Source organism: Suillus subaureus (genome assembly GCF_016647635.1).
Source record: "Suillus subaureus strain MN1 chromosome Unknown BJ212scaffold_34, whole genome shotgun sequence".
In the NCBI taxonomy this organism is placed as follows: Eukaryota; Fungi; Basidiomycota; class Agaricomycetes; order Boletales; family Suillaceae; genus Suillus; species Suillus subaureus.
This window is the reverse complement of record NW_024538590.1, coordinates 1-27,584: the sequence shown is the minus strand read 5'-3', so window position 1 is coordinate 27,584 and position 27,584 is coordinate 1. Positions and strand designations below refer to the sequence as shown.

The window sequence follows — 27,584 nt, the reverse complement described above, 5'->3', positions numbered from 1 at the left end:
AAAAGTATCTGACTGAGATTGTCGAGGACCAAGTCTTATACAGTACACAACTCGGTCTGACTACTTGATGTAGGATTGCTGTTAAATGACGTATGTATGCACATCCAGTATATTAATGCGTATCGAGGACAGCGAGTTTAAATAGTGTTTTTATTTCCCCCTGTGCTCCTTGAAAGATGCCTGGATGCCCTTGCCAGCTTTAATATCAGCCATACATTTAGCATCGATCTCTTTTCCCTTCTTAGCAAGCTCCACGACCTTGTCTACCATATCCACTGGCACGCAAACGACACCGTCTTCGTCTGCAACGATCCAGTCCCCTGGTGTCACTGTGACAGGGGCAAATGCATCTGGGCCGTCGCCCGCGTCTTTAGGATGAATGGTGAGGGCGACGTTTACACCGGACGGGCGTACGAAAGGGGACTGTCCGACTGTCGAATGACCACGCGCAAAGACCGGGAAATCCGCTGCACGATGTTCAGCGAGGTCTCTGCAACGTCCAGAGATAATAACGCCGACAGCTCCCCGAGCTTGAGCGCCTGCAGTCATCAGACCACCCCAAACGGCATTCTTGCTTCTGCGCGATAGACATGAGTGTGAAAGCTCGGACATAGAACGGGGAGTAGAACAAACTGAACGAGGTGGGGCGTCGACGATGACTACAGAACCTGGGGTTGCGGTGTCTACGAAATGGGAGGAGAGCTTTGGGGCTGATTTGTCTGATGCGAGTACCATTTGGACAGTGTATGCTGGTGCGCAGATCTTGACTTGGGATCTTGGGGAGAGCATATGAACGTCTGGGATGTGTCCTCCGTTTGGAGATCCGAGCTTTATGAGGGCATCTGAGATTTCACAAGCGGAAAATTGTGATAGTGGGCATGTGGAGGAGCGCGTCGACGTCGACATTGCACAGCTGATGGCGAGCAGACGGGTCCTTGCAATCATGAATCAAGCAGAGCAGTAGGTCTAGGTGCCTGGCTAGCATATTTTATAGACCAGTTAGTATACGTACATATAAGGATTGTAACTTCACAGTGACCTTGATATCGGAGAGGATCGTATAATGTCGGAACAACTTGCAACAACACACAACAATGTAAAAAGACGGGGCAGTCTATTTGATGCGCATCGAATGAGGACGATGGGCTCTGACCAACCAGTGTTTACGCTCGAAGTCCACATATAAAAGCCTACTACAATAGCTCCTATAGAGATACGTGTACATCCAAGCTGTCATTCCCCTCGGATTCCTTTATCCCCACTTCTCCCGGCGAGCATCTTCGCGTCCCTGAGAGGCCATGTATTCGTGTTAAAGTTCACTAGCACCTTCAATGTTCTATCATGTTGTTCGGATAGCTCCGACTCAGCGTGAAACAGTCCTTGATAATCGGTAATTCCTCCAGCTGAGCGTTTTGCAGCAATTCAGCCTGCGAGACACTGTGCGAGGACCTCCCATACGATGCCGAGTCTCGTGGAAACCAGATATAAGACATCCTCTCAACGGCAAACGCACTGATAGGTGCCGGAGAGAGTGGCCTCCCCTGGTATTATTTAATGAGTCCGATATGATCAAGCGTATCCCCTGAAGCGTTCCCCGTAAATACTGCAGTGATCACTCTGCCAAAAATGTTGGCAACAAGGAAGACGACAAGCGTAGGCACACAATATGTCTAGCAGGAGTATTACTGAATCTTCCTTGTTACAAAGATTTAGCGAGTATACTTTAGGGTATTTGAATTCTACCCCCTTGCACAGTTACGGTTCTAGTTGTGACTCTTGTTGTGCCTCCCACCGCAAGTTGCGCGACCTGGCAGTACTCCCAAATTTGACGAGGGCTTGGAGAGCCGTCTCCGACGCTGTTTCTTTCTGCCGAGAAAGAAGACCTTGTAGCTGTCTCTTAACATCGGGATATTCATGTAAGAATGGAAAGGTGGTGTCGCTCATTCCAGAAGCGTAAATCCGCAGGCACCGGCCTGTTTCGGAGTGGCTTGGGTTCCTCTCTGGAAATGAGACTTTAAGCTGCGGATCCAGGACCACATTGAGGTCGAGAAGGAGAGCGATATAGGGAAGAACAGATTGGCAATCGATCGTCTCATGCCCGCGTGTGATGTGACTTAATTCTTGTACATGGCGACGCTTCCCCGCTTTGTCGGAAATGAAAATTTGTGATACGCGTTTCTCATCATCGGGGCCCAGGGCGGGATCGTCAAAATATATAGGAATCATTTTGTCGACGAGCGGCTGCAGATGGCAGCATTGCACCGCGCTTGTGCGATGCCAATGTCGCAAAGTCCACTCTTGAGCATCGCATCTAACTTTAATCTTAGAAATAATATTGCTTGACAACGTTTAAAAGCTTACTTTGACTCCTTGGCCGTGTGTTCGAGATCACATGCAGGCGAGATAAATTCTGTCATAGGCACCCAATGCGAAAAATTGATGTACGCATGCCGAAACGCTGCCTTGGCCTCCTCTCCCGCCTTCGACCAGAATGTTGTGCCAAAAAGGTATACCAGGAACTCGATGACAGATACCTTCTGGCAGTCTAGCAGTTCGGCATCCTCACTTCTGTTATAGCGTAGATCTTGGATCGCATCTTCGGAGGGGTTCTGGCGGATAAAGAGATCCTTAGCAAGAAGCAGCAAAAGTCTGCTGGTCAGCTCTCCGCTCTGTCCGATTTCGACCATCCCACTATCAACCTTCTCCCTCAAAACCAGTAACGCTTGCAGTAAACAGTTGGGAGTTTCATGCAGCAAAATCGCTGCAACACAGGACAGAAAGGGCTCCGATGGATAACCGGTAAAACTCCAGATCCTATCTTCAGTCGTCGAGAAGCATACGCGCAAGTGACTAGCCACTCCCGCTTCGATATGAGAAACGGCATCGGGGTGACCAAAGCAGATATCGAGACCGAATCGCTGCGACAGGACTGCGAGAGCCTGGTTGGTAACTCTAGGATCAAATGATTTGGACTTGCACAACTTCTGCGCAGCCAACTCCATAACCCCATTGACAACCTTATCTTGCACGTGTAATTTCCACCTAGTATTCATGTGGTCAACAAAACTGAACCAGGATAAAAACAAAAGACAAACAGCGGACGACCGAATCCGACAATATGGTGAAACTTTGCAACATCATTAGCTGATATGCGACGCAGAGGGATTGCGAGCTGATCCCAACCAAGGTCGGTATACGGCGGATATAAAAGCTGTCCAGCTACTGCTACCCGCTGGGAATCATCTGCAATATTGTGTGAGGGGTAGAAACTGGGGACGTAAAGCAAGTACTTACGAATCTCTTGAGGAGCTGAAAAGTGGGCTACCTGTGAGGTCGTAGATGCGAAAACAACCCAGACAGGTGCATCATTGTTGCGAGAATAGGAGTTAATCACCCTGCCCAGAATATGTGATGGACGAAAACCCTTGCTGCTCATCTTGCTGAGAGGGTGTGCCTCGTCAAATGCGATCACGAGTTTTGGCTCATTATCGGAATCCCCCTCCCCCGCCTTCCCCTTCCCTCCCGCCTTCAATACGGTAAATATACGTGGCATAGTAGCCACCATTTCTTGGAAAGCATCGATCAGGAATGATTCCCCTTCCAATTTTGGAACCTCGACCTTCTCATCTGTTCGGTGTGAGCCAAGGTGATCGCTATGTGCAAAGCATAACATCTACCTGTCAAAGTCTTCTCCGATGTTGGTGTAACATTGGTGGTCTCTTTGTGCGGTTTCGACTTGCTACCTTTCAAAGACAGATTGCCCAGTTGTGAGATGGTCTTCTCCAATGCTACTTTGGACGGTTTCAGCTTGCTAGACGACTATAATGGAATTCAGCCTCGTTCTGTCTGTCGAGCAATTATCATCGCACCGAAGACTCTTTTTTTGCAGCGGCGACATCAGTGCTCTCTTTCGGTATTTTGATCTGGTCAAGAGTCTGTATTAAGCTTCAGCATCGTTCCGCTTGTCTAGCGATCATGATTAGCCGTGCTCACTGCCTGATATCGAGATTTCACTATCTCAAAGAACTCAGTACGAGCTGCCGAGCGCATGTCGCACATTTTGTCGTTCCATTCCTTTACCACAGCATCAGTACTGCTAGAGCGCAGTGAAGGTAGCTTGCTGCTCAGATCCTGCTGGAGCGCCTGGAATATGGCCGCGAAGAAGGCGCAACAACGAGCGGTATATTCGGCTTGAGTGCAGTCCGTTGTATAATCTACCAATATACGCGCAGGCACTAGGTCTCGCTTAGGGAAGCCTGTATGATCACTTGATTCACGCAGGTTCATGTACAAAACAAGAACGCCTTTGTTCCGGAGCTAATTGGATACTTTTAGCCATCTGAGACATGTATGCACTTTAAAATGCCAACCTCAGTCATTAATCTCGATTTCCCTGTGCCAGAGCTCTGCACAATGGAACAGAATTTAGCGTAATAAGGCCTCCTGAGGCCACTTCCCTTGAACTTCTTGTCGTTTTTTTTTAGGTACTCATAAAAGCCGTCTACCGCCTCCCCAATGTAAGGTCTGACGAATGAATTGTAAAGGAATTCAAACTCGTCTTTGCCTAGAATACCGTTGACATGAGATAAAATTGTGAATGCAACAGTATAGAAGCCTCTGACCTTGAGCCAACTCGGGCCGCGTAGGGGAGCTAGTGTCGGACATTTGCATTATTTCTACATTGCCAGTGACCATCAGCAGAGGGGGATGTATATGGCTGGCTCAAACACTTACTTAGGTCAAGAATGCGGGAGTAAAGGCCTGTCCGGCAGGCGTCGTGGATCACCTTGCTTAGTTGAGGATGTTGTTCTAAAGACGCGGGCATGAACTTTGTGTGGTCAAGCACATTTTCCAACTTGTGGCGATTGAAGAAATTGATGGTATGGACATAAGTGGTAGCGAGAAACGTAGAGAACACTCGATCCAAGCCCGTGTCTGCGGCCTCAGAGTCTTGCATTATGCGCAGATCATCAGGGTGAATTGCGCCGAGTATAACTTGATCAAATTCATCACGTTGTGTCTGTGTGAGCGGTAGGGGTGCCACAGAAAGATCCTGTGACCTTGATTGTCCTGGCTGCCACGACATGGGGCCAGGCGTGTCGAGGTATACTCTAGTGGTAGGATTCAGACTCGTAGGAGGATGTCTCTGAAATGGCCGACAAGTCTGAGTACAGGTGGCGGTGCTTTGACGGAGTTTGAAGTCGCCGACACCCCAAGCCGTATGGCTGACCATCACACACCCGTCAGTCACATCACACCTTCACCCCCGCTGCGAGGCGCTGTATACCAACGCATGAGCCATGGACATCACGTCCCTCCTTGCTACCATGCAGCAACACGATCAGCTTGCAGAAGTCACAGCACCTAATCTAGGATTCCAGCTGCAATGCCCTCCGTGAAGTCTCAAGCCGTCAGATCAGATTTTTCGATGGCGTAAGGTAACACCTTCTCGTCCGAAACAAGACGGTCCTGTCACCTTTACTATACTGAGTGATCAAAAGTGGGAGTAGTTAGAAGGATACCTAATCCTGCTCCTGCTAAATGGATGACTTGTCGTAGGCTCAAAATATTCTGATTAGAATATCATATAGGTCGTGCAGCCTGGTAGTGGAAAGGAATTAGCCTCACGGCAGAAGTCGGCAAAATGTACTGTGAGCGCTCTTGGTTCAAAATAACTTTGATCACTACATTACATAATATTGAGGCTGATGTCAAAAGTGCATCGACATTCCACCCTGACACACCGGCAGTTTCGGAGTTTTCCCTTAGGCAAGATTCGAATCGAAATGTGACCAATAAATTAGCGATTCTCACTTCCAATTTTGACACCGGAAGATTGTCATATTTTGACGTGTGATACAATGACAAAGCGAAATAACACATTTTGATACAGATTTTGAGCCTCATAAAATGTATAAAATACTTGAAATTTTTTCGATACGAACAATGATGGAACAAATATGACGTTTTGTAATCCAATTTTGTCCAATAGTAAATGCAACATTTTGCCTGCTGAAAAATCTTCTGCAAAATATTATGTAATGACAACCATTTTCTCACCTCAGGGAAATTCAAATTTTGCCTATGGCGAAATGTGAATAGAAAATATTGAATTTTAGCAAGCATAAAATAATATGGGTGCTGGTTGGGCATTCAGCAGGTATTCACTGGGCAATGGGACAGATTTACTAGTTTCTCACAGTGTGCAAGCCTGGCGCAGAATAATCTAGGGTTAGGAATACACTGATCAAGCTCAAGGGCAAAGTTTTGCAGTAATGACATCTGCAATGGCAAGTCCCTGACCATCATAATTGTGCATCAACTGCAATATGTACTAGGGTCTTTGGAACTATGCATATCAAACTGTGCAAGACAAGCTAGAGCATAGTATGCCCCCCCCATTAATGTTGCATCATGACAAATGCCTCCTTGCTCTAATGGTGGCAGATAATTGTGAGGTACTGGTCCAGCTATGGCAGGAGCTGAATGACATCAAGCACCTCCTAGATTTAGAGCATATCTGAAACACAGCATCTGCTTGTATTAACTATATTCAAGGTTTTTCACAGGCTTACCCGAGACTGGACGATGACAATATGATGCAATGTTATGGACAGAGTGCCACCTCGCTGTGATGGTGCTAGTGTTGATGCTGAGATGGGGGTGTTCACTGGGCATTGCTATAAGTCAGTCATGATGCACTCGCAGTACCAAATCATGCAAATTCACAAGCCATGGATGATTAAGGTACACCAAGAATGATTGATTTGAAAAGTGAGCACAAAGCAAATATAGGGGTAGACTGCAGGCAATGACAAACCTAGAGTAAGGAACATCTGGTGAGGCTTGCATCTCATCCCTGTTACCAGGCATGTCCTCCTGATGCCAAAAATAATGAGTTATAGCACCTGGCATGTACATAGCCAGATGTGAGGGAGAAGTCTTGAGACCAGAGTAGCGAACACTGGTTGTTGGGTTCGAATATTTATGTCAGTTCTCAGTGTCATTATCTGAGATGGACGTACCTAGTTAGATGCCTCCATATCAAGCAGCATGACACTTTGCATGTGTTCCTCAATAGATAAAACTAAAGGTCATGTCAAAGTAGTTAGTACATGGAAGTAATGATGGTTGGCACTTACAGGATGAATTGCACTTTGGATGTAGATGGCAGGACCAAACCAAACCTAATCAAGGGCATGCTTACTGAAGTGCCATTGCGCTGCAGGCACACAACAGTACCTCTTGATTGAATGAGCAGAAGCTCATTCAAGATGCTGCTATGCAGGTCAACTTGTGATATGAAAGGCATGATTAAGACCACCACCAGTACTATCACAAATGAGACATAGGTGTGCTTAGTCAAGGTAGTGTTGCAGATGAGTGATGAAACTCACCTGAAAAGTGGACTGGCATCACCCATATCCTTGAATTCGCATCCTCTATCATTGGTAACTTCCGCTTTGCCTGGATCGAATCTGACACACTCCAGAGAAGGTCTTCTGTGGTGCGCATTGGGCATTCAGCATAGGGGTATGGTATTACACAGGCATGTGTGAGGGTATGATATTACACAGTCATGCATGACTGTTCTACAAGACAAATCTGATCAAAGTGCAAATTCAGAAATGCTGATGGAGTAATGGTGATATCCACCGTGTTCTTCTTGATGGAACACTTAGCTACATTGAATATAGAACCACGATGACTTCCGTCTAGAACAATACATTGTTGATTTCTGCTTTGTGGGGGGGCTGGGCTAAGATCCATAGCAGGTATATGATAGTGTTGAATCGCAGCGCCTGCAGTATTCAATGAGCAGAATACAGCAACACAACCCTCAGGGGCTGTTCTGTTCAGACCAAAGAAGGGATCGGGACAAGCCATTGACACAAATTGATTGTGCAGCCTGCCTCCCATGAAGGAGGGCAAGACTTTCAATATCATGTGATGAGTAGTGAATTTGGAACAAAATTACTTGTTCATCAACCATGCTAGTGGGCCTAGAACAAAATAAGTGGAAATGTTATGAGGGTTCTATTAAAAGACTCACTTTCTTTCAGTATTTCCATTTCAGCCTCAAGCATATCGACAGCCCAGGGGTCGAGTTGAGCAGTATTATTAAGGGTGGACGCAGGGTTACTGGCTGTGTCAAGATCCTCAGAGCTAGCGCTCCAGGTAGTCCATGTGAATTGTGAAACTGTCAGATTTGCGATGGAAGCTGATGAACTCGAGGCAACCTTCTCAGGAGGGGGGGTAACACTTTGGGGTTGCAGGGCCAAGTACGATCTTCTCTGCATCTCGCAGAACGATAACATGTCAGGTCCTTCGAGCATGGCACCATTCAACCTCATTCTGTGCCTAAATACCCATTAGATCAGTTCACACATATGTATCTGTGTCAATTACCTGGTAGCAACGTTCTTGAGTTGAATCTTGGTGCGCTGCTGCCTGTGCAGAGCAACAGTGCAATCCATAGAGCTTAAGCTGTACAGCATGGCTTGGTAACCCTTATGGTTACCTCCAATAATATAAACTTCTTGCCCTATGTCTTTCTTGAAAGAATCCAGGCTGGCGTCGCTTACTTTGATAACAAATCTGATGGGAACATCAACCTGTCGAGAGTCAGATATGCACAAGTCTGAGAAGAATCAGTACTGACTAGTGAGTGGTCAGTCTCAGCGAGTAGGGTCAAGCGAGCATTTGGAAAGTCAATGCTTTGCACAACTCCTTTTGTGGAGTACTCTGGCCCATGGGCAACCTTCACAACATCTCCAGCCTTAACATTGTAACCCCTGTCTTGTGTAAATTGCAATGTCTGGAGGTTGGGGATCCACTGAACGGTTTTGATAGGAACTGGGATATTCAACAATCCATGCTGGAACCATAGATAATTCCCTCCCTTAGAGAGCCAGCACATGATGCCAGATTTCCCCATGTGTTCCCCAACAAGGACATCTATGGAATCTCCAATCTGAATGGATTCACACTAGGGGGAGGCTTGAAAAGTTGCTGAGTGAGCAGTCGTGCTTGCAGGGTGTGGCTCAGAGGGTGACCATGTTAAGGTTGCATGCTCAAGGGGGTCGGATCACAAGGGCTTGGCCTCAGCTTGTACACTGTGCCCCTTTCCCAAGTATGTGCCCTTAATTTCCAGGGGCTAGAATAGTCATCCGGAGTTTCCAGGATTTGACTAGGGCGGACAATGGATGTCTGGATGTTACCTGGCAAGCGGATGAGACTAATCTGGACAAAGTCTGGACTAGAAACTAACAGAGGATAGACTACCTTAAGGTAGAGTCGGAAATGTAGTCTAGGATGCAATCCTAAGACTCAGAATATGACAAGAGACTTATCTCAAGTCTGGAGGACACAGGAATGAGCAGGAACTAAGATGATATTTGAACTGGAGTATTTCCGAGAGTTACAGGAGGTTTATATACTGTAGGTATCATATAGGAATCAGTCAGCAAACATAAAGGCTATGTATGAAGCATATGCAAAGTCTATTAGTAAGTAGGATGGATCACAAATAATGAACACCAGAAATGAAATGTATGTAATGGATCAATAATCAAAAGGGAAACATGGTTAACTGGAGTCCGGAGACAGGGGCAGTCTAAATGGGGTTGGGCGCTGATATAGGGTTTGGATTCTGGAAGGGAGATAAAGATAGATCAGATCATTTGAGATCCGGATCTCGGATCTCGGATCTGGATATCCGGAGAAGTGGATTTAGGGTTGAGAGTCTGGAATGGCATATGACAGACCATCTATGTAGTACCTAGAAACTTCCAACTATGCCTTATATTAGATTCTGTTTCTTCCAAAAAAAATGAGACATTTACCTCTTCCTTTGAAACGTCCTGACAAAGACAGATTATATCATTCACCATTTGAATGATGTACCCTTCAACACCTAAGTATGGACCTGCCACCACCCGAACTGAGTCGCCAACTTGGAAAATGTGTTCTATGTCTTCTAATCGGATGTCTACTTCCTTTCAGAAACCACTGAATTTCAATGCCAAGGTGACAGAGCCAGCCAGATGGTTGGTTGAGACAACTTGTCCGATTTCTGAGTGAAGGTCTCCCTTGACAATTCTAGCCCAATCGCCCACATGCAGGAACTGCATGGCAAATGCATGCACGGTTGTTTTGAGGAAGGTTCGGTTCCACCCAGATTGTAGGTGGAGTTGAATGTTGTCAGCATGAGGGCAGACAATGGGTTCTAAGCGATCACAATGGACATTTTTAAGCAAGAGACCCATGTAATACCTTTCTCCCTTGTACTTGCATCCTATTACTTCCTCACCGATACTGATGTTGGATATGGCATCCCCATTCAGAAGGCGGGATCAGTCCAGCAATGACCAAGATCTGTGAGGCATGGAATAGGGGAAATCCTGTGGAGGAACTAATACCACAATGAAATTGTTTGGTAAGTCAGAATCAAAGACTTGGGCTATATTGCCCTTATATTTTTCATGCTTGATCCTTACCCAGGCTGGGTTAGGAATTTTTCTGTGGGACTGCTCAACCACTTCATGTTCTTCATCCGATATATGGACATATTGTTTCACAGTGAGGTAAAGTGAAAAAGGAAGAGAGTCAGAGATGGTTTTAGGGCCATCTGCCAGCACGTAAAGCTGGCCAGCTATCCAAGCTGACACTATGACACAAAGTTCCTTCTTCTGAAGGTGTTTGGCAACATAGTCTGTAATATTTCCTGTGATTGATAATTGAAAAATGATAAATAAAGTGATAAATAATAATTTCAATGGGAGGGCTTATGGTGAACATGAAGAAGATACATCCTCCCATCCTGCGATTGAGACAAAGCCAAAACGACCAAGCCAGGTATTGAAGAGGGAGAAACCTGGCAACCTAGCGACAAGTTGCATGGTGTATCCTCAAATCTACTTGCAAGGTGATTGATGATGGCAGTGAACCTAGCAGCTGATGACAATCCTGGCAAGTGCATAACCTTCCACACGTGGTTGTTGTCTTCCTTCCCCTCATCGTTAAAGTCCTCTTCAACCTCCTCCTCATCATCATCTTCCCCTGCATCTTCCTTCCCCTCATCATTAAAGCCCTCTTCAACCTCCTCCTTGTCATCATCTTCCCCTGCATACAGATCAAGATAGGGATTTTTTAGCTGCAGATGCTATTCAGTAGATATAGATATAGATAAAGGTATATTGTACTTACTTTGGTTGGTTTACACAAAGGTTGAACACATGCCCGAGACAATTGCCTGTCCATAGTTGAACAAACTTTATGTACACAGGGGGTCTGAGGCATGTGCTTCGCCTTGACAACATGAAGGTTTTCCAAGGCAACATCATCATCACCATCACCAGAGAATAATGCATGTTGAGCTTCCTTCCATTCGTCTTCAGAATATCAAACACCCAGGTATGATTGAAAAGCTTCCTCCATCTGAGGATATGTCATACTGGTGGTGAGGTAGTCCTCCAATATTCTCCATGCACCCTCATCCGCCAGCGGTGCTGTCTGACTTCCTGTGACATGCACCAATGATGAGATGGACAATATTATCAATACTGACCTTCATCAATTCTGAGGTGCTTCGCTGTAGGCATGTCATCATTTGATGCAATGTGTTTGGACATTCTGTAGTTCTACATGACTAGTTTCAGCATCATCGCATAGCAAACTTAAAATGACATACAATATATTTAATATGTCTATGTCTGCGAAGAATCTACACTAAGTTCAAAAATGTGTTTTGTCAAGATGGTAGCGGAAAGAAAACCACCTAAGTGTGACTCATCAGTATTTGTAGAGAATGACTTACATAAATGTGGAAATGTTTACCATTGCAGGTAGTGAATATGGAAATTTTGCGAATTTGTAGATGTCAGACAATTGTCAATTCTATTGTATGAACTTGCCATAGCGCTTTTGTTTTCAAAGCTGAAGCCCGCCCATTAATATTAGAGGCCTCCAAAAACATGCCCGCATGCACATATTTGAAGAACAATTGATGACCACCCACTACATAATCATAAGTTCTATTCTATGTATTTTTTTACTTTGTAGTACTAGTAGAAGTAGGGTAGGAAAAGAAAGGAACAACTCCAGTAGGAGAACAGCTATGATATAGAGAATGACAACAAAATTGAAACCCAGCTGGCTGATGTAAACAGACCACTGAGTGGGTGCTTTGGTAATGTCCAGTGGAGTTTGATTTACATAGTCATTCCCTATATAATGGCATCTGTCATACGTAGTTAGCTCTTTTTGAACTACTGCCTTACAGTAGTGCAGTCCTTATGACAGTATCACAAATAAGCTGCTGCAACAACATATGTTGAGAAGATGTATTTGACTTGAAATTTTTCAGTGTACACTCATATGAAAGATCTTAAAGAGAGAAGCTTGTTCAGCACCCATCGGCATGTTGGTGCCCGCTCATTGTAAGTATATCCTTGAATCGCAATATAAAGTTCATGCCCCAACTAAGTCAGCCCATCCAGGACACATTCAAATCATAACAATTCTACTAATTTGCAAGAATAATCATAGCATGCATCTCCTTGTCATGCAGTTTGTCACTGTTCAGTTTCGCTTGTGCAGTACATTTCCTATTCTCCACCAAGCTTGGCTCTATCTCAAGGTCATCACCCATCCTTTGATCCTTTATGTATTACTCCACCCTTTGATCCTCAATGTATGTCTCCACCAAGACATGGATGTCATCATTCATTAGCTCATGCACTTGAGCCGCAGGTTTTCACCAGAATTCTCTGAGTGACTCCAAGGAGATCCCAGATGTAATATGTTGTCCCATGAACTGCATCTTGGTAAGTCAGCATGTTGTGTGCAGCTTAATGTAACATATGACTGTGCTAATATATGCCATCAGAGCCATTGCGACGGCTAGCTGGAATATTCCATGGATGAAGTTCTTGAATGCTGATCCCAGCAGATAGTTGCTTGTCGGCATTGTGACACTTTTCTGTTGTCGACTCCAGATGGAAATGTTTGGTTCAGCATCATTCACAAATGTTGCCCCAAAAATTATGCCATGGTGAGTACCGTTGTATGTCTTGCTTGCAATCTGTCAGGCAGTCATGTTGATTGATTCTTGGAAGTGAGTGCACTGCTACCATTTGTACTCACACCTTGTCTGTGTGTTGTAACTCTTGCTTGAGAGTTCCTTCATTCTTGTCGAACACATAAATAATCCCTGCATTGCTACCACCAATGACAAGGGTAGCCTTCTTGCCAAAAATGACTTGCTTTGGAAATGTCTTAACTGGGTCAGTATTGTAGGTCCAGATACATGCTCCATCATCTAGTTGGTGCAGGCTGAATCTGTTACAATCATACTTGCCCCTATTCATTTTCTCAAACTCACATCTGTATTATGTCATGACTGCGCACACTGCGCCATCACTAGACTTACTTCTATATTTGTACTACATCACGATTGCTCATTATAGCCATCGTTAGGTGACCCTTATCTCTGACTCGCCAGGTACCTACCCTAGACTCATCTTATCTCTGACTCAAAGCACTTGTAGTTCACTATAAATAGTCCTCTTGTATGCTTTAGTTTGACACTTTAATCTACTAGGTTTTACCTGGAACATCTTTTGCTTAAGACCTCCAATCTTAAGTTGTCTAAGACTGATATTTGAGTCAGAGACACTCTCTTTGACTTGTCTTACGACCCTTGCATTTGCAAGGTCTTGATCGTGACTTCAGCTGTCGCTCTTATTGAGCTGCTGTTGTTACAACTATCCTAGTTCATAACAGGGGATTAAAGTCTCCACTCCGACCCTCTCCATCTGGGAGGTCCCAGAAACCAGAAACCAGAAACAGACAGAAACAGACGTATCATCCCCTGTACAGAGACATCACTAGACCAGAAAGATCAGGATGTCAGCACCCACCAACACCCCAGAACTTAAAGCTGGAGCACCAACATCTTATGACGGAACTCCCCAGCAAGCTTTAAGATGGTTGTACTCGATTAAGGTGTACTTCGCCCTTAATGCTACAATTACAACACTGATGAAAAGAAAGTCATCACTGCACTCACATACATGACAGAAGATAGTGCCATGGGTTGGGCACTCACCTTTTACACCGAAGTTGACAACTCCATCTCCAAGTCTTATGGAACTTTCGCAAATTTCAAGACGAAATTCAAAGAAGCCTTCATGCCAACTGATGCCATTGGCACAGCCATGAATAAGCTCCATACTCTGAAGCAGACAGGTGATCTCACCTCCTACATCGCCAGTTTCAAGACCCTTGCTGCACAGGCCTCTGTGAAGCAAGATGCCGTCTTGATTACATTCTTCAATGATGGGCTCAAGAAGGGAATCAGTAACACCATCTACCAAATGGAAACCATCCCTGTAGACTTTGACAAGTACATCACTGCAGCCATTAGGCTGGACAGCAATTGGCAGAGAGGTGCCATGTTCTGCCAGGACACCCGCACCACTACCAAGCCAACTAGACAGCAATACATACCTAGACCTTCCATTGATTGGCATGATCCAAATGCCATGGAAGTAGATTGGCTTACCAAAGCTGAAAGAAGTGAACACATGAAGAAAGGACTATGTTTCACGTGTCACCAGAAGGGACATATGACTAGAGCCTGTCCCCAGAAGAAGAACAGAAAGACCCCAGTCCGTCGTGAAGAAATTGAAGATAGCGACAAAGAAGATGAAGAAACAACGATCCGTCGCCTTGCTGAGGATTTTTGATGTGGAAGACTGAATTGACGTCAGTATCTTCCGATATAGCTATCAGACTTGTACAGAGTATTGGAATCAGAAAGGAACTTCGAGTTCCCATTTCACTTATCTCCAGAACTCATCTGAAAACCATCAAAACAACAGCTGTTGTCAATTCCGGTGCAGCTGGAACATTTATCTCCAAGGACTTTGTCAAAACCCATGGAATAAGGACGCATAAACTCACGAAACCATTCCGAGTCACTACTGCGGATGGAAGTTATGCAAAAGGAGGTGCCATCACCTGCTATTGCATCCTCATTGTGAAAATAGATAAATGATCCATGATTGGAAAGTTTAACATCACACAGCTTGGCCGTCATGATCAGATTCTACTCAGGATTCCTTGGCTGCATGCTATGGACCCAGTAATCAGGTAGAAAGCAGAAAAGCTGGAACTCCCCCAGAATGAAAAGAGCGATTTGATTGAAGAAGATGTCGATAATGATAGAAGAAAGAACAGTCTCCCACCTCTCTTCCAGAAAGCCAGTCAGAAATCTGAGCTGACTCCAGTTGTAATGCTGCCAAAGGCGCCTCCTGCGAAACCAGTCATGAAACCAGCCACCATTGAGGAGATCCCAGATGAAGAAGCACCCTCGGGGTTGCCCAATCTTGACCCCATCCCTGACGATGATGATGACTCTTTCGACACCAAAGAGGATGTATGGACTTCGAACTATGCTCCACCTGTGTGAGAACTCGCCATGTATCATCTTGATGATGACAAATTTTTGGTTGAGTATCCCGCCAATGCTGCTGAGCTCCAGGTTATCACCAATGTCTCCCTTGATACCCCGTTAACCAAAGATGGTACTAGCATCGCAGAACAGAAGCCCACAGTTACACCCCTGTCATGACCAGTGGAATATGTCAAAACCAGTAATAAAGCACAACAATTTGCGCTAGTGGCTGGACTTGAGCAAAAGAAGAAGTCTTTTGAAGAACTCATCCCCTCCTATCTTCATGACTTTGCTGACATCTTTGCAAAAGATGGCCTCAACCAACTGCCACCTGAACGGCCTGGTATAGATCATCATATCGAAACCAAACCCGGTTTTATCCCCAAGACATCCAAGGTGTACCCGTTATTGGAAGCAGAACATACTGCGGTCAAAGCTTTTATTGATGAAAATATAAAGAAGGGCTTTATCTCTGAATCAAAATCGCCACAAGCAAGCAGTTTTTTCTTCGTGGGAAAGAAAAGTGGGGACCTTCGTCCTTGTCAGGATTACCGATACATCAATGACTGGATGGTTAAGAACACTTACCCTCTCCTGCCACCGCTTTCATTAGTTGCTCAGTTACATGGTGCCAAATACTTCATGAAGATGGACGTCCATTCTGGTTACAACAATATTCACATCCACCCAGATGATAGATGGAAAGCCACTTTCACTACAGAATATGGTCTCTTCAAGCCAAACATCATGTTTTTTGGCCTTTGCAACTCCCCCGCCACCTTTCAAGCGTATATGAATCAGATGTTCCAGCAAGAGATTAATGAAGGATGGCTTGTCATATACATGTATGATATCTTGATCTTCTCCAATGACCTCGCTTCTCATCACGAATGAACCCAGCGTGTCCTTGACAGAATCCACCAAGAAAGACTGTTCTTAAAACCGGAGAAATGCACATTTGACACACAAGAAGTGGAATATCTTGGAATGATCATTCGTCCTGGATGTGTTGCAATGGATGTTGCCAAAACCGATGGTATTCACGACTGGCCTACCCCCACAGTGGTGAAAGAAGTTCGGTCATTTTTGGGATTCTGCAACTTCTATTGAAACTTCATTCCCCATTATTCTGACATTGCTAGACCTCTAATCGACCTCACCAAGAAAGATGTCAAGTTTCAATGGTCTGACCAATGCACATCAGCATTCTCTACTTTGAAAGAATGCTTCCTAAAGCAACCGGTCCTTCAAAACCCAGACCCAAGTAGGCAATTTGCAGTAGCAATGAACACATCGCTTGTTGCAACTGGTGCAGTATTGCTCCAAACTGATGAAAACGGAGTTTACCACCCATGTGGATACTTGTCACAGATGTTGAACCCAGCAGAACATAACTACCAGATCTTCGACCACAAACTCCTTGCTGTTATTCGCACTCTTACAGAATGGCATCACTATTTAGAAGGCAATCCCCATCCTGTCCTCGTCTTCACTGACCACAAGAACCTACTGTACTTTCGAACCACCCAGAAATTAACTTGGCAACAAGCCCAATGGCAGCTAATTTTATCCTGCTATGATATTGAACTTCATCATGTTGCTGGAACCAAGCTCGCCGCCCCTGATGCGCTCTCCTGCTGTCCCAACCATGGGGCGGATTCCTCTGAAGATAACACTAATGAAACCCTTCTTCCCGACTCCATGTTCATCCACCTTCTCGATGTAGAACTCATGACCTCCCTCACCAACCCTGACCCCGCTGACCCTGATCCCATCTTCAAAGCCACCTCTGATGCCTTAGATGGTCTTTCCCTTCCCCCCATGAAATCTGCTCTTGCAGGTTGGACAATAAAGGATGATATCCTTTATTATAAGGATTGCGCTTATGTCCACCCTGCTGGACGTCACCTTATTTTGGAACCTTGTCATGATCATGCTACCACTGGCCACCCCAGGTGTTTTAAGACTGAAGAATTGGTCAAGCAGGACTTTTGGTGGCCCTCTATGGGAACCTATATTTGTAAATACATTGAGGGTTGCGCCCTCTGCCAGCAGATGAAATCTGATACCCATCCGACGACCCCGCCCCTCATCCCTATCCCTTCTGTCACTGCCACTCCATTCACCCAGGTCTCTGTCAACCTTGTCACAGATCTCCCCCCCTGTGCCGGTTTTGATTCTATTATGGTCATGGTAGACCATGGGCTTATGAAGGGGGTAATCCTTGTCCCTTGCACTAAAACCATCACTTCTGAAGGAGTCGCCAAGAAATTTTTCAAATACGTCTATCACTGATTTGGCCTGCATGAGAAAGTCATCTCCGACTGGGGACCACAATTTGTATCCAAATTCTCAAAAGCCCTTGCTAAACTCCTAAAATACGACATAGCCGCATCAACCACTTACCATCCCCAGACTGATGGCCAGACCAAATGACTTAATCAGGAACTTGAAACCTACCTTCAAATCTATTGCTGAAATCACCCCAAAGATTGGGTAGAGCACCTTCCTATGGCAGAATTCGTGCACAATCATCAAAAACACGATTCCCGTCATGCCTCACCATTTTTCCTGATGATGGGATACGAACCACGAGCCCTCCCTCATGTACTCCCTGATTCCACCGTCCCTGCAGCAGAAGACAGACTTCGCTCACTTCAGAAATCAAGAGAAGAAGCACTCTCTTGCCATAACCTCGCTATGCAGCAAATGGCAGAACAAACTCACGGGCAGAAATATCACCCATGGAAGATAGGAGATAAGGTTTGGTTGTCAGGAAAGAACCTGATCACACAGTTACCATTGCAGAAGCTCGCACCAAAGCGATATGGCCCCTTCCCAATCACCGCTGTTCTCTCCCCTATCACATTCACTCTCCAATTACCACCGCAATGGAAAGTTCACCCCACGTTCCATGCTTTGGAACTATCATCCTATCATGAGACAGAAGTCCATGGTCCAAACTTCCATGACCCACCCCCAGACGTCATCAATAACAAAGAAGAATACAAAGTCGATGCAATCTTATTGCATAAAGGCACAGGTAAATGAAGACACTATCTCTTATCTTGGAAAGGCTACTCTTCTGCCAGTAACAAATGGGTCCCAGAAGAGAACCTTAGCAACGCCACCAATATCCTTGCCATGTATAAAAAGGCCCACAAACTGTAGAACTCAGAACAATGTCTCTTGAATGCCTATGCCTTTGCATACAATGCATCGAAGAACTCACTGCTGCTATGAACACTGTAACTGCAAACATCAACAATCCACTGTCCCTTCTTGATTACCAGACCGCCACTGCTACCAATCTTGCCAACAATGCATCCTCCCCAGTTGTTTCCCCACCCTCATCTGACTCTACTCTCACCAATGACTCTATCCTCACTGATTACTTCTCAATCATTGACCAAGTTGAAACCAGTGCCTTATTTGAATCGGCTATCACATCCCAGCAGTACGCCATAGAGATAGATCGTCTTCTAGGAGAGAGAGGAGTGATATCTAGCAGGCTTATCATCTGAATCATCAGAGACACTAGCCTCATCGAGTGCACCGCTAATCTTCTTGACAATGAGTGTCACAAAACCATTTTCTGTCACCTTCATATACGCATTTGTAATACTGCAATCCGTCTGTTGCCTGATGATACTAGGGAAGCTATCAGAGAAGCTATCCACATCATCACCGAACGAATCACTCTTGACCCAATCGCGCATCCTCCCTCTCCGCATGTCACTATTCCAGTCCCACCACTGGTCTCTCCAACAATTACCATTGAGCATCAGGATAATAATATCCCTCCTATTGCTGTACTTGATGTACCAGCTTCTCTGTTGCCTACCCCCATCACACCCACCACACATCAATACCCTATCAGACAACGATCCACCCGCATTGCCGCCAAATGTGCTACATCAGTTTCTCCACACAAATCTCATAAACAATCAAGATCCCCCTCTCCCCCAGACCAGTCAAACACCATCACCACAGTGAAAATGCCAACTGTTGATAATGTTGTATGCCATAACTGTCATACCGCCAGACATTATCACAAGAATTGCCTGGCATACTACTGTCGGGTTTGCAAAGAATATGCACCCAGACATCTATCGGTTTTCTGTAGAGAGTTGAAAGGAGAAGCGGTCATCCCGCTAGTTTGGACTGATCCAGGTTTTTATGAAGCTCTCACCCATTGGGAGATTGAGCAGGACGCCATCTATCATGCTGTGGAATTAGCTGATAGGTTGCTCCCTATCACGAGAGAGCAAGATGAGTTGTTGGACTCAAACTATGATGCTGACCCCATCTATTGGGCCAACCAGGATGACTGAAGTTGGTGACTTTGTCCCTAACCAGGGGGTAATGTTACAATCATACTTGCCCCTATTCATTTTCTCAAACTCACATCTGTATTATGTCATGACTGCGCACACTGCGCCATCACTAGACTTACTTCTATATTTGTATTACATCGTGATCACTCATTATAGCTGTTGTTAGGTGACCCTTATCTCTGACTCATCTCTTATCTCTGACTCGCCAGGTACCTATCCTAGACTCATCTTATCTCTGACTCAAAGCACTTGTAGTTCACTATAAATAGTCCTCTTGTATGCTTTAGTTTGACACTTTAATCTACAAGGTTTTACCTGGAACATCTTTTGCTTAAGACCTCCAATCTTAAGTTGTCTAAGACTGATATTTGAGTCAGAGACACTCTCTTTGACTTGTCTTACAACCCTTGCATTTGCAAGGTCTTGATCATGACTTCAGCCGTCGCTCTTATCGAGCTGCTGTTGTTACAACTATCCTAGTTCATAACAGAATCCATTCATCACATTGTCAATTAGGAACAACATGTGAGAGGCATCCACAGCAGTGTGCCCGCTTTGGTGAAATACTAAGCAAATGTTTGACTTTGTGATGACAAGCACTCACATCATTGGCCCAGCATTGTATGTGGCGATAATAACACCATTGGTGCCCCAAAGCATATGTCTAGAAGGGAATTAGCAACCTAATGACAGTAGGTGTATGTACCTACACCTCGCCATCATACATCCCAAAGACTAATAGATTTCTACTTGCAGAGTGTTTAAAGTTTACTGTGTGGGGGATTGTGGTAGAGAGTTTGACACTGAAGATGGGAATCAATAGTCCTTTGAAGTTAAACAACCAGACTTGAACACATCTGTTGCATGTCCCGCTAGCAATCTGAGTGTTGTCCCCGGCATGGTCATACATAAGGCACATGATTTCTTTACCATTGCCAATTCTTCTTGACACTTTTGTGTCAAAGTTCTCCAAGCCTTTGCCCTGCTGCTGCCAAATACCTAGAAAACCCAGTCCTGTGCCAAAACACAGTGTCTCGCATGTTGCTTCTTGGTGGGTAATCCAGCATGCACAAGTCACTGGATCGACTGGATTTCGAATGGCTGGGGATTGATGTGGAGTTGGAAGCTGAAGTTGCTTTTTGAGGCCCCAGATCCTCATGCCATCCGAGCCTGGTTCCTAGTGAGTCTAACTATTTGTTATTGTATTACTTGGAGCTCACCCCTGCTTGCCAACAGAGAGCCATTGCAAGAGACTGCTAAGCAATTGATAGCATTCCTGTGTCCGAGAAGACAGCCTTCTAGGTGGTATTCCTTGCAATCATTGTTGGATAGGAAAAACATTGGTAATGTAATACCATCACTGATGTTTTGAAGGACTTTAATATTGACTTGACAATAAGGTTTCAACAACATGAACAAAATGGCATATGACAATAACAAGAATCCATAATGACATCCTGCCTGGCAACTTTGTTCTCGTGCCTGTTACCCAATTAGCCCTGCATTATCATCTTCCAAACCATCTTACATAAAGCAACTTCACTAGCTCTCCAGGATGTCAATCATGCTTCATACCTCTACACCTGTCTCTGCTTTCTGTGAGCTTGATGGCCCTCAGCAGTCCCTCCCATTATTGACACATCAAACAGAGATGTTTTGTCCATCATTATCATTCATCTTGATCACTCTGCAAGAAGAGATGTCATTTTCTTCTCCTAAACTGATGGGACACACTCCTTCCTGCATCTTCAATGTATCATCTCGCTCAACCACACCCATCACCTCTCATCAACCTACACCCAAGGTTGCAAAGTCAGTCTCCTTTTCTGCAAAGCAGATCACATGGAGCCTCAAATCAGTGACAATGTTGGCATACTCCTCCCTCTCATCCATTGGTTCCAGTGAATCCAAGATCCCAAAACCAGAGGGTGAGGTGGGGCAACTTGGCTGTGGCGGTTACTCATTGGAAACTGCACTTAGCTGGGATGCCAAGCGCTTCAAGAAGTTGAAGGTGAGAATGCTGAGTTCCTGATGAGATGGCTCACTCATATTCATGACATTAGGATTGTCTTCAAAAGTCAATCGAGAAGCACTGTGACATTAGCAAGAGCAAGAAACACCAAGATTCTGCTGCACCGGATATTGTTAAGAATGAGGTACATTTGCAGTATTTACACTTAATTGTTACCAACTTCCTTTGAGACCCTCACTTGCTTTTCGGAACTACAAGACTACGAAGGCTGTTGGCCAGTTGGAGATATTATTCAGATGCAACTGAAGAACACATCCACCAAGGAGTGACAGAAAAAATAATAATAGTTACAAGTAGCAGCAGCAGTAACAGTTGTCCTATTGAACTGCACTGCAACAAACTGCAACAAAATGTACAATACATTTTCATCCATTTGATCGAATGAGCTCGAGCTGTGAGTCAACTGCTGGGCAATGACATAATTGCTAATGAATCACCTAGATGAATTACCTAAGGGCCCCATAACGCCATGCTGTTATGAGTTGGGCTTGGTGAACTTGTGCTACTGGATATTGGTTTGCTATTATTGTACCCCATAATGGTGCTATTATCCTTGGTCCATTTCATTCATATGGACGTTGCAACATTGTTTTTTGCTCTGATTGACATGAGGTGAGTTGTTTTTCACATAAATTGCATAATGCTCAAGAGGTTGTGTCACAAGATGTCTCACTTGGTGTCTTTTCTCTTATTGAATACTGCAGATGACGATTTAGCCACTTGAGATATGGAGTCCTACCCACTCCATGAGTTTCATACATTAGGAACGACACACATATACCCGCCATCATCCCATGATGCTTCCTCAGCCTTAGAAGAAAACCAAGTATCTCGTCTGTCAGCAGTAGCTCACATGTATCCCCTGCAGACTGCTATTGCAATGGACAAGTCCATGGATACATATAATCCTTGGAATACTACTCATAGGATGAGAGATGACGGAGACCAGCATGTGCGGGCATTCAATATCAGCGTCCTCATCTTAGCTGACGAACATTTAGCCTAATAAAGTCTTTTTGAAAGAAGTTGATCACTCTGCAAGGCTGTGTGATGACATGTGCAAGTTGCAGTTCAGCAATAATGAGCTGTTGACCCAAAAGTGCCACCTGAAGGTATGCCTAATTTGAAATCTGTCATGTTCATCGTTGAATCACTCTTAGGCAATTACCCAATCATGTGAATTGGACATGCAATCAGCCATCACACTTTGTTGACGAGAGAACAAATCCATTCAGCATGATAAAGCTGAAACCCTTGCCTCCTTGGACCAACACCACCAAAAAGAACTTGCTGATTTGCAGGTAGGATTCTTGCCTTGTTATATAACAAATCTGACTTTGAGTGGTAGAACCAGATGGTGCTTGGTCTTCAAGATGCACAGCGTGAGGCTCAGATTGAACAAGATGCTGCAGTGGCTGAGAGAGAGGCTCTGTTTCAACAAGAGGCCAATCTCGCAAGAGAAAAGTTGTTGGCTGAGAAAGAAGCTGAGTTAAGCTGTTTGACTGCTGAGTATAGATCCAAAGTAGCTTTGTTGGATGTAAGTATTAAGATGTTAGTCAGTGTGGAGAGTTTTTAACATTGCATTTACAGAGCCAAATCTGACCAGGAAACATGGCCTCCCCCCCTTTGTGGCATCATATCACAGGGAAACAAGTCACTACATGTATGAACATCATTGGGTTTTCACCAGTACATCCATATATTTCATATTTATATCTAACTTTATGCCACCTATATTCCAGGCTCCTGATACAAACTCTGAGTCTGAATCAGACAAGGAGTCTCAGACTGGCATCCAGGGCAATGCCGAATCTCCCCTTAGTGCTATCTTAGGCAATGTTCCAATTCAGAATTCCACCATTGGCATGCTGGCAGAGGCACTCACAAAAGTGCTTCAGACTCCAGAGGTAGTGTCCCACCGGGCAGCCCGATTGACATGGGAAAAAAAGAAACCTTTTATCAAAAAATTCACTGATCTCCAACACCGAGACAACAAGGTACGTGATTTTATGAAAAAGCTAACATTACTAATGAAATGTTAGGCAAACATCTGAGAGTTATTCAAAGGGACATTCCACATCACCAAAGATGATGATTTCATGACTCATATCACTGCATCACTGGATGCCATTCTATCTTTTCAATATGGAACAGGACCAGGGCCTGACCCTCTTGAACTGCATTGGCATATGGAAACTACACACACCTCTGAGTGGAACAAAAAAGTTGACAATCTTCTCTGCTCACAGTATATCATCTTGCAACAGAAGAACCAATGGACCATAAGATCCCAGGAGTTGATCAAAGAAGACATCAAACAGAAATTCACTCAATGCCGCAAGTGCTGCACCATGGCCCAGCCTTGTATTCTTAGCAATGGCATGCATGAGCTTCCTTGACATGTGGAAGCACAACTGGTGGATCATACTAATGAGCAATTGTGGCTCACTAGGGTCCTCACTCGTAGAGTGACAGTTGGTCTTTTGTCTGCCCTTCCTTTCAGAGTGGACAGATGTTGATTTACTTCCTAGAAGTTTGAAACTTGGAGAAAAGTCATGTCAACCCTACTCAGTGACAGGAAGGCAACAGGAAAGGAAGATGAACCTGTGTGCGCATATCTACAATCCATCATTGAGACTCTGGGCAAAGATGGCATGAGCTCTGATGAGAGCAAGAACAAAGTTGGTGAGGTGCAGGTCTTTCATCTAAAGACACTGCCATGGAGGACAGATTTCCATCATGAGATGAAGATCATTGATGAACAGCATTTGGTTGGTGCCACCAACTTTACTCCCCAGGGCAGCAAGCCTGCGAAGCATTTTCACAATGCTATTAATGAGTCTTCTCGCTCAGCTGTTGCAGATCTACCAAAAGCATTCTACAACCCATCATGGTTGAATGAACAATGTCCACCATTCACTGTGTCTAAGAAGAAGTTCCAGAGGATGGAGATCGTCGTTGCTGTCAAGTGACATCTCTGCATATGATATTTATGATGTCCATGATTCTTGCCTTTGTATGATATACATGTAATATCCCCTTGTACTGTTTCATCGTCCTGCTCTCTGCATATGATATTTATGATGTCCTCTTGCCTTTGTACGATATACATGTAATATCCCCTTGTCCTGTCCTTCATATTCTGCACACTGTATGTACCAAAATATGTTGCATGTGTTTCAAATAATTTAAATAAGAGGTCACCCATGTGTGCGCTCAGTGCCCTGCTCGAAACCGTAATCTGCGAAGTGCAGTTATTTTTTGTGTAAGTGCTTCCCTCTATTAATTATTGCTACTAAGTAGTGCATTGTACTTTAGTTGTCTTGCTTGTCAGCACTGGCAACTTCATTTCTCGATTGCATTGTATAATATAACAAGTTTGGTATGTTTTATTTGCAGTGGTTCAATGTGATCAGTGTCTCACACTCTTGTATGCAGTTGGATATCCTCCTGGCATTCCTGGAGATCCTAGTGTGTTTATCAGACATTACATTGCATCAAGGTTTGTCAATGCACCTGGACTATAAGAGACCTCCAATGGTTCTGATTTGGTGCTTAGAACTGTTCCGAGGGAAAATAGTGTGTGTTTCATCTGGTCAACAATGTATTGTCCCACAGGTATGATGATATCATTGTTGGTTGTCTGAAGCTTATATTGAATCTTGTCAATGGACATCACTTTGAAACCAAATCACAGCCTTACATCTTGTCCGTCATTGTTTGTTTTGGGCTTCCTGGTCACAATGTCATCCATGTCTATACCCATCAATGCATCCACCAGCACTGCATTAATACACTCACATAGGAGGTCAGTAGTAGGATGCCCTCATTTGCAATGATGGTTAATCTGCTTGCCTACTACTTTCTGTAGGCTGCGCATAAGTTTCACTTTCTTTGGAGATAGGTACCCCACAGCTGCACTGTTGCCAATGTGATTGGCAACACTGGCCACTGAGTTTCACCTCAGAATGAGGGTGATGTTATTAGTCTTTGAGCACTGTAAGTCTAAGAGTGAGCCAATGTAACAATGTTACTAACATTGTCACCCACTGATTCAACGCTCAGAATTGAAACATCTTGCACACTTCCCAGTGTCCTGCTGGGTAAAGTGGGTTTGTCGATCAACATCACAGACCCCATCCAAACCTGCTGATCACAAGCATGCCCTCTCCACTTACAATATCCTGTTCCAGCTGAACCTTGTAATCGTTGAAATGCAAAGTGAACCTCCTCGTCAGAGGTGCTGTGCATGGTGTAATACTTGCATTGGCGTCTTGTGAAGTCCAACTGTAGGGATTGTACCATCAGCTATGGACTGCAGTATTTTTGCTGCAATGTGATGGTGATCCAGATGCCATGAGTGAGTCATATGATTCTACTATGAGTTTGTGAAACATTTTAATCAGCCATTAAGGGTTTAGTGCATCTAGGATTCCATTCAGTGGTGCTTGTCTTCAATTGTCTTCCTTGTTCATTTTCGTGCATGAAGTGCCGCCAGGCAATGATCACTGACTGTTACAATAGTGGTTACCCCCTATCTCTTTTTCCACTTTCACATGTATTACGTCGTGACCGCACTAGGACGTGCCATCATTAGACTAACAATTGCCATATCTGTATTACAGCACGACCGCCGCATGCCATCGCTAGCTGACTCATCCCTTATCTCTGACTCGTTTCGATGACGTCATTTCTCTTATCTCTGACTCGTCTTGATGACGTGTACGTACCGGCCCTAAAGCAGGCCTTACCTATATAAGCAGGCCTTGTACTTAGATAGTCTTCACTTTAATCTACTAGGTTTTACCCAGAACATCCTTCGCTTAAGACCCCCAATCTTAAGTGTCTGATATCGATATTCGAGTCGGAGACACTCTCTCTAACTTGTCTTAAGAAGCCTTACATTTGTGAGGTTACGATCCGACTTTAGACGTTACTCTTATCGAGTATCTATTGTCGCGCCTATCCTAGTCGACCTACGGTTCACCGTAACAAAAGATTAAAGTCCCCCATCAACCCTCTCCACCCGAGAGGTAACCAGACAGAAAGAACTCAGCAAGAGAACGAGAACGTTCCCCTGAACAGAAACATCACTTGACCAGACGCTCAGGATGTCCACCATCGCCAACACCCCAGAATTGAAAGCCGGAGCTCCGTCCACCTATGACGGGAGCCCTCAGCAGGCGCTACGATGGTTGTATGCAATAAAAGCGTACTTTGCGCTTAATGCTATGATCTACAATACCGACGAGAAGAAGGTTATTACCGCTCTCGCGTATATGACAGAAGACAGCGCCATGGGTTGGGCACTCACCTTCTACACAGAAGTCGACAACTCCGCCTCCAAGTCTTATGGGACCTTCGCGAATTTCGAAACCAAATTCAAAGAAGCCTTCGTACCTGCCGACGCTGTCGGTACCGCCATGAACAAGCTTAGGACGTTGAAACAGACGGGCGATATTACATCTTACATCGCCAGCTTCAAGACCCTCGCCGTGCAAGCCGGTGTCAAGCAAGATGCCATCCTAATCACGTTTCTCAATGACGGATTGAAGAAGGGAATCGTTAACTCCGTCTACCAAATGGAAACCATCCCTACAGACTTTGACAAGTACATCGCTGCAGTTGTCAGGCTTGATAGCAACTACCAGAGGGGTGTCGCATTCAGATCCAACCATCGGGTCACCACCAAACCCTCTGGGCAGCGCTATGTACCCAGACCTTCCATTGACCGACACGACCCAAACGCCATGGA

General features: G+C 44.7%; 9 protein-coding genes across 9 annotated transcripts; 3 read left to right on the top strand and 6 right to left on the bottom strand.

Moving 5' to 3' along the window:
• Positions 1-150: 150 nt before the first annotated feature.
• Positions 151-906, bottom strand: BJ212DRAFT_1484419 (ribonuclease E inhibitor RraA/Dimethylmenaquinone methyltransferase; the record flags this gene model as incomplete). The annotated part of the gene is made up of 1 exon (XM_041340791.1): positions 151-906. The coding sequence occupies one exon, from the start codon at positions 904-906 to the stop codon at positions 151-153; it is 756 nt and encodes a 251-aa protein (XP_041189122.1).
• A 718-nt stretch (positions 907-1,624) lies between these two features.
• BJ212DRAFT_602435 (uncharacterized protein) lies at positions 1,625-4,358 on the bottom strand. Its single transcript, XM_041343630.1, has 7 exons — positions 3,994-4,358; positions 3,870-3,935; positions 3,678-3,819; positions 3,295-3,627; positions 3,096-3,243; positions 2,362-3,042; positions 1,625-2,311 (listed from the first exon to the last, which is right to left on the bottom strand). Exons 1-7 carry the CDS (start codon positions 4,285-4,287, stop codon positions 1,756-1,758), a joined length of 2,220 nt encoding a protein of 739 aa, XP_041189121.1. The 5' UTR covers positions 4,288-4,358; the 3' UTR covers positions 1,625-1,755.
• On the bottom strand, positions 4,003-5,626 carry BJ212DRAFT_602442 (uncharacterized protein). Its single transcript, XM_041343631.1, has 4 exons — positions 5,523-5,626; positions 4,735-5,469; positions 4,623-4,676; positions 4,003-4,564 (listed from the first exon to the last, which is right to left on the bottom strand). Exons 2-4 carry the CDS (start codon positions 5,231-5,233, stop codon positions 4,332-4,334), a joined length of 786 nt encoding a protein of 261 aa, XP_041189120.1. The 5' UTR covers positions 5,234-5,469; positions 5,523-5,626; the 3' UTR covers positions 4,003-4,331.
• A 2,348-nt stretch (positions 5,627-7,974) lies between these two features.
• Positions 7,975-8,920, bottom strand: BJ212DRAFT_1484417 (uncharacterized protein; the record flags this gene model as incomplete). The annotated part of the gene is made up of 4 exons (XM_041340790.1): positions 7,975-8,003; positions 8,054-8,361; positions 8,410-8,615; positions 8,663-8,920. 4 exons carry the CDS (start codon positions 8,918-8,920, stop codon positions 7,975-7,977), a joined length of 801 nt encoding a protein of 266 aa, XP_041189119.1.
• Positions 8,921-10,355: 1,435 nt separating this feature from the next.
• BJ212DRAFT_1302541 (uncharacterized protein) lies at positions 10,356-11,841 on the bottom strand (the record flags this gene model as incomplete). Its single annotated transcript, XM_041333283.1, has 7 exons — positions 10,356-10,726; positions 10,921-11,164; positions 11,209-11,378; positions 11,412-11,522; positions 11,570-11,642; positions 11,693-11,714; positions 11,819-11,841. 7 exons carry the CDS (start codon positions 11,839-11,841, stop codon positions 10,356-10,358), a joined length of 1,014 nt encoding a protein of 337 aa, XP_041189118.1.
• Positions 11,842-12,734: 893 nt separating this feature from the next.
• On the bottom strand, positions 12,735-13,370 carry BJ212DRAFT_1302540 (uncharacterized protein; the record flags this gene model as incomplete). Its single annotated transcript, XM_041333282.1, has 3 exons — positions 12,735-12,817; positions 12,862-13,084; positions 13,149-13,370. The coding sequence occupies 3 exons, from the start codon at positions 13,368-13,370 to the stop codon at positions 12,735-12,737; spliced, it is 528 nt and encodes a 175-aa protein (XP_041189117.1).
• A 7,991-nt stretch (positions 13,371-21,361) lies between these two features.
• On the top strand, positions 21,362-22,098 carry BJ212DRAFT_1302539 (uncharacterized protein; the record flags this gene model as incomplete). The annotated part of the gene is made up of 4 exons (XM_041333281.1): positions 21,362-21,609; positions 21,700-21,808; positions 21,861-21,953; positions 22,000-22,098. The coding sequence occupies 4 exons, from the start codon at positions 21,362-21,364 to the stop codon at positions 22,096-22,098; spliced, it is 549 nt and encodes a 182-aa protein (XP_041189116.1).
• Positions 22,099-22,884: 786 nt separating this feature from the next.
• Positions 22,885-23,883, top strand: BJ212DRAFT_1302538 (uncharacterized protein; the record flags this gene model as incomplete). Its single annotated transcript, XM_041333280.1, has 5 exons — positions 22,885-22,941; positions 23,065-23,130; positions 23,178-23,366; positions 23,572-23,826; positions 23,872-23,883. The coding sequence occupies 5 exons, from the start codon at positions 22,885-22,887 to the stop codon at positions 23,881-23,883; spliced, it is 579 nt and encodes a 192-aa protein (XP_041189115.1).
• A 501-nt stretch (positions 23,884-24,384) lies between these two features.
• BJ212DRAFT_1484411 (uncharacterized protein) lies at positions 24,385-24,801 on the top strand (the record flags this gene model as incomplete). Its single annotated transcript, XM_041340789.1, has 1 exon — positions 24,385-24,801. The coding sequence occupies one exon, from the start codon at positions 24,385-24,387 to the stop codon at positions 24,799-24,801; it is 417 nt and encodes a 138-aa protein (XP_041189114.1).
• Positions 24,802-27,584: the final 2,783 nt, after the last annotated feature.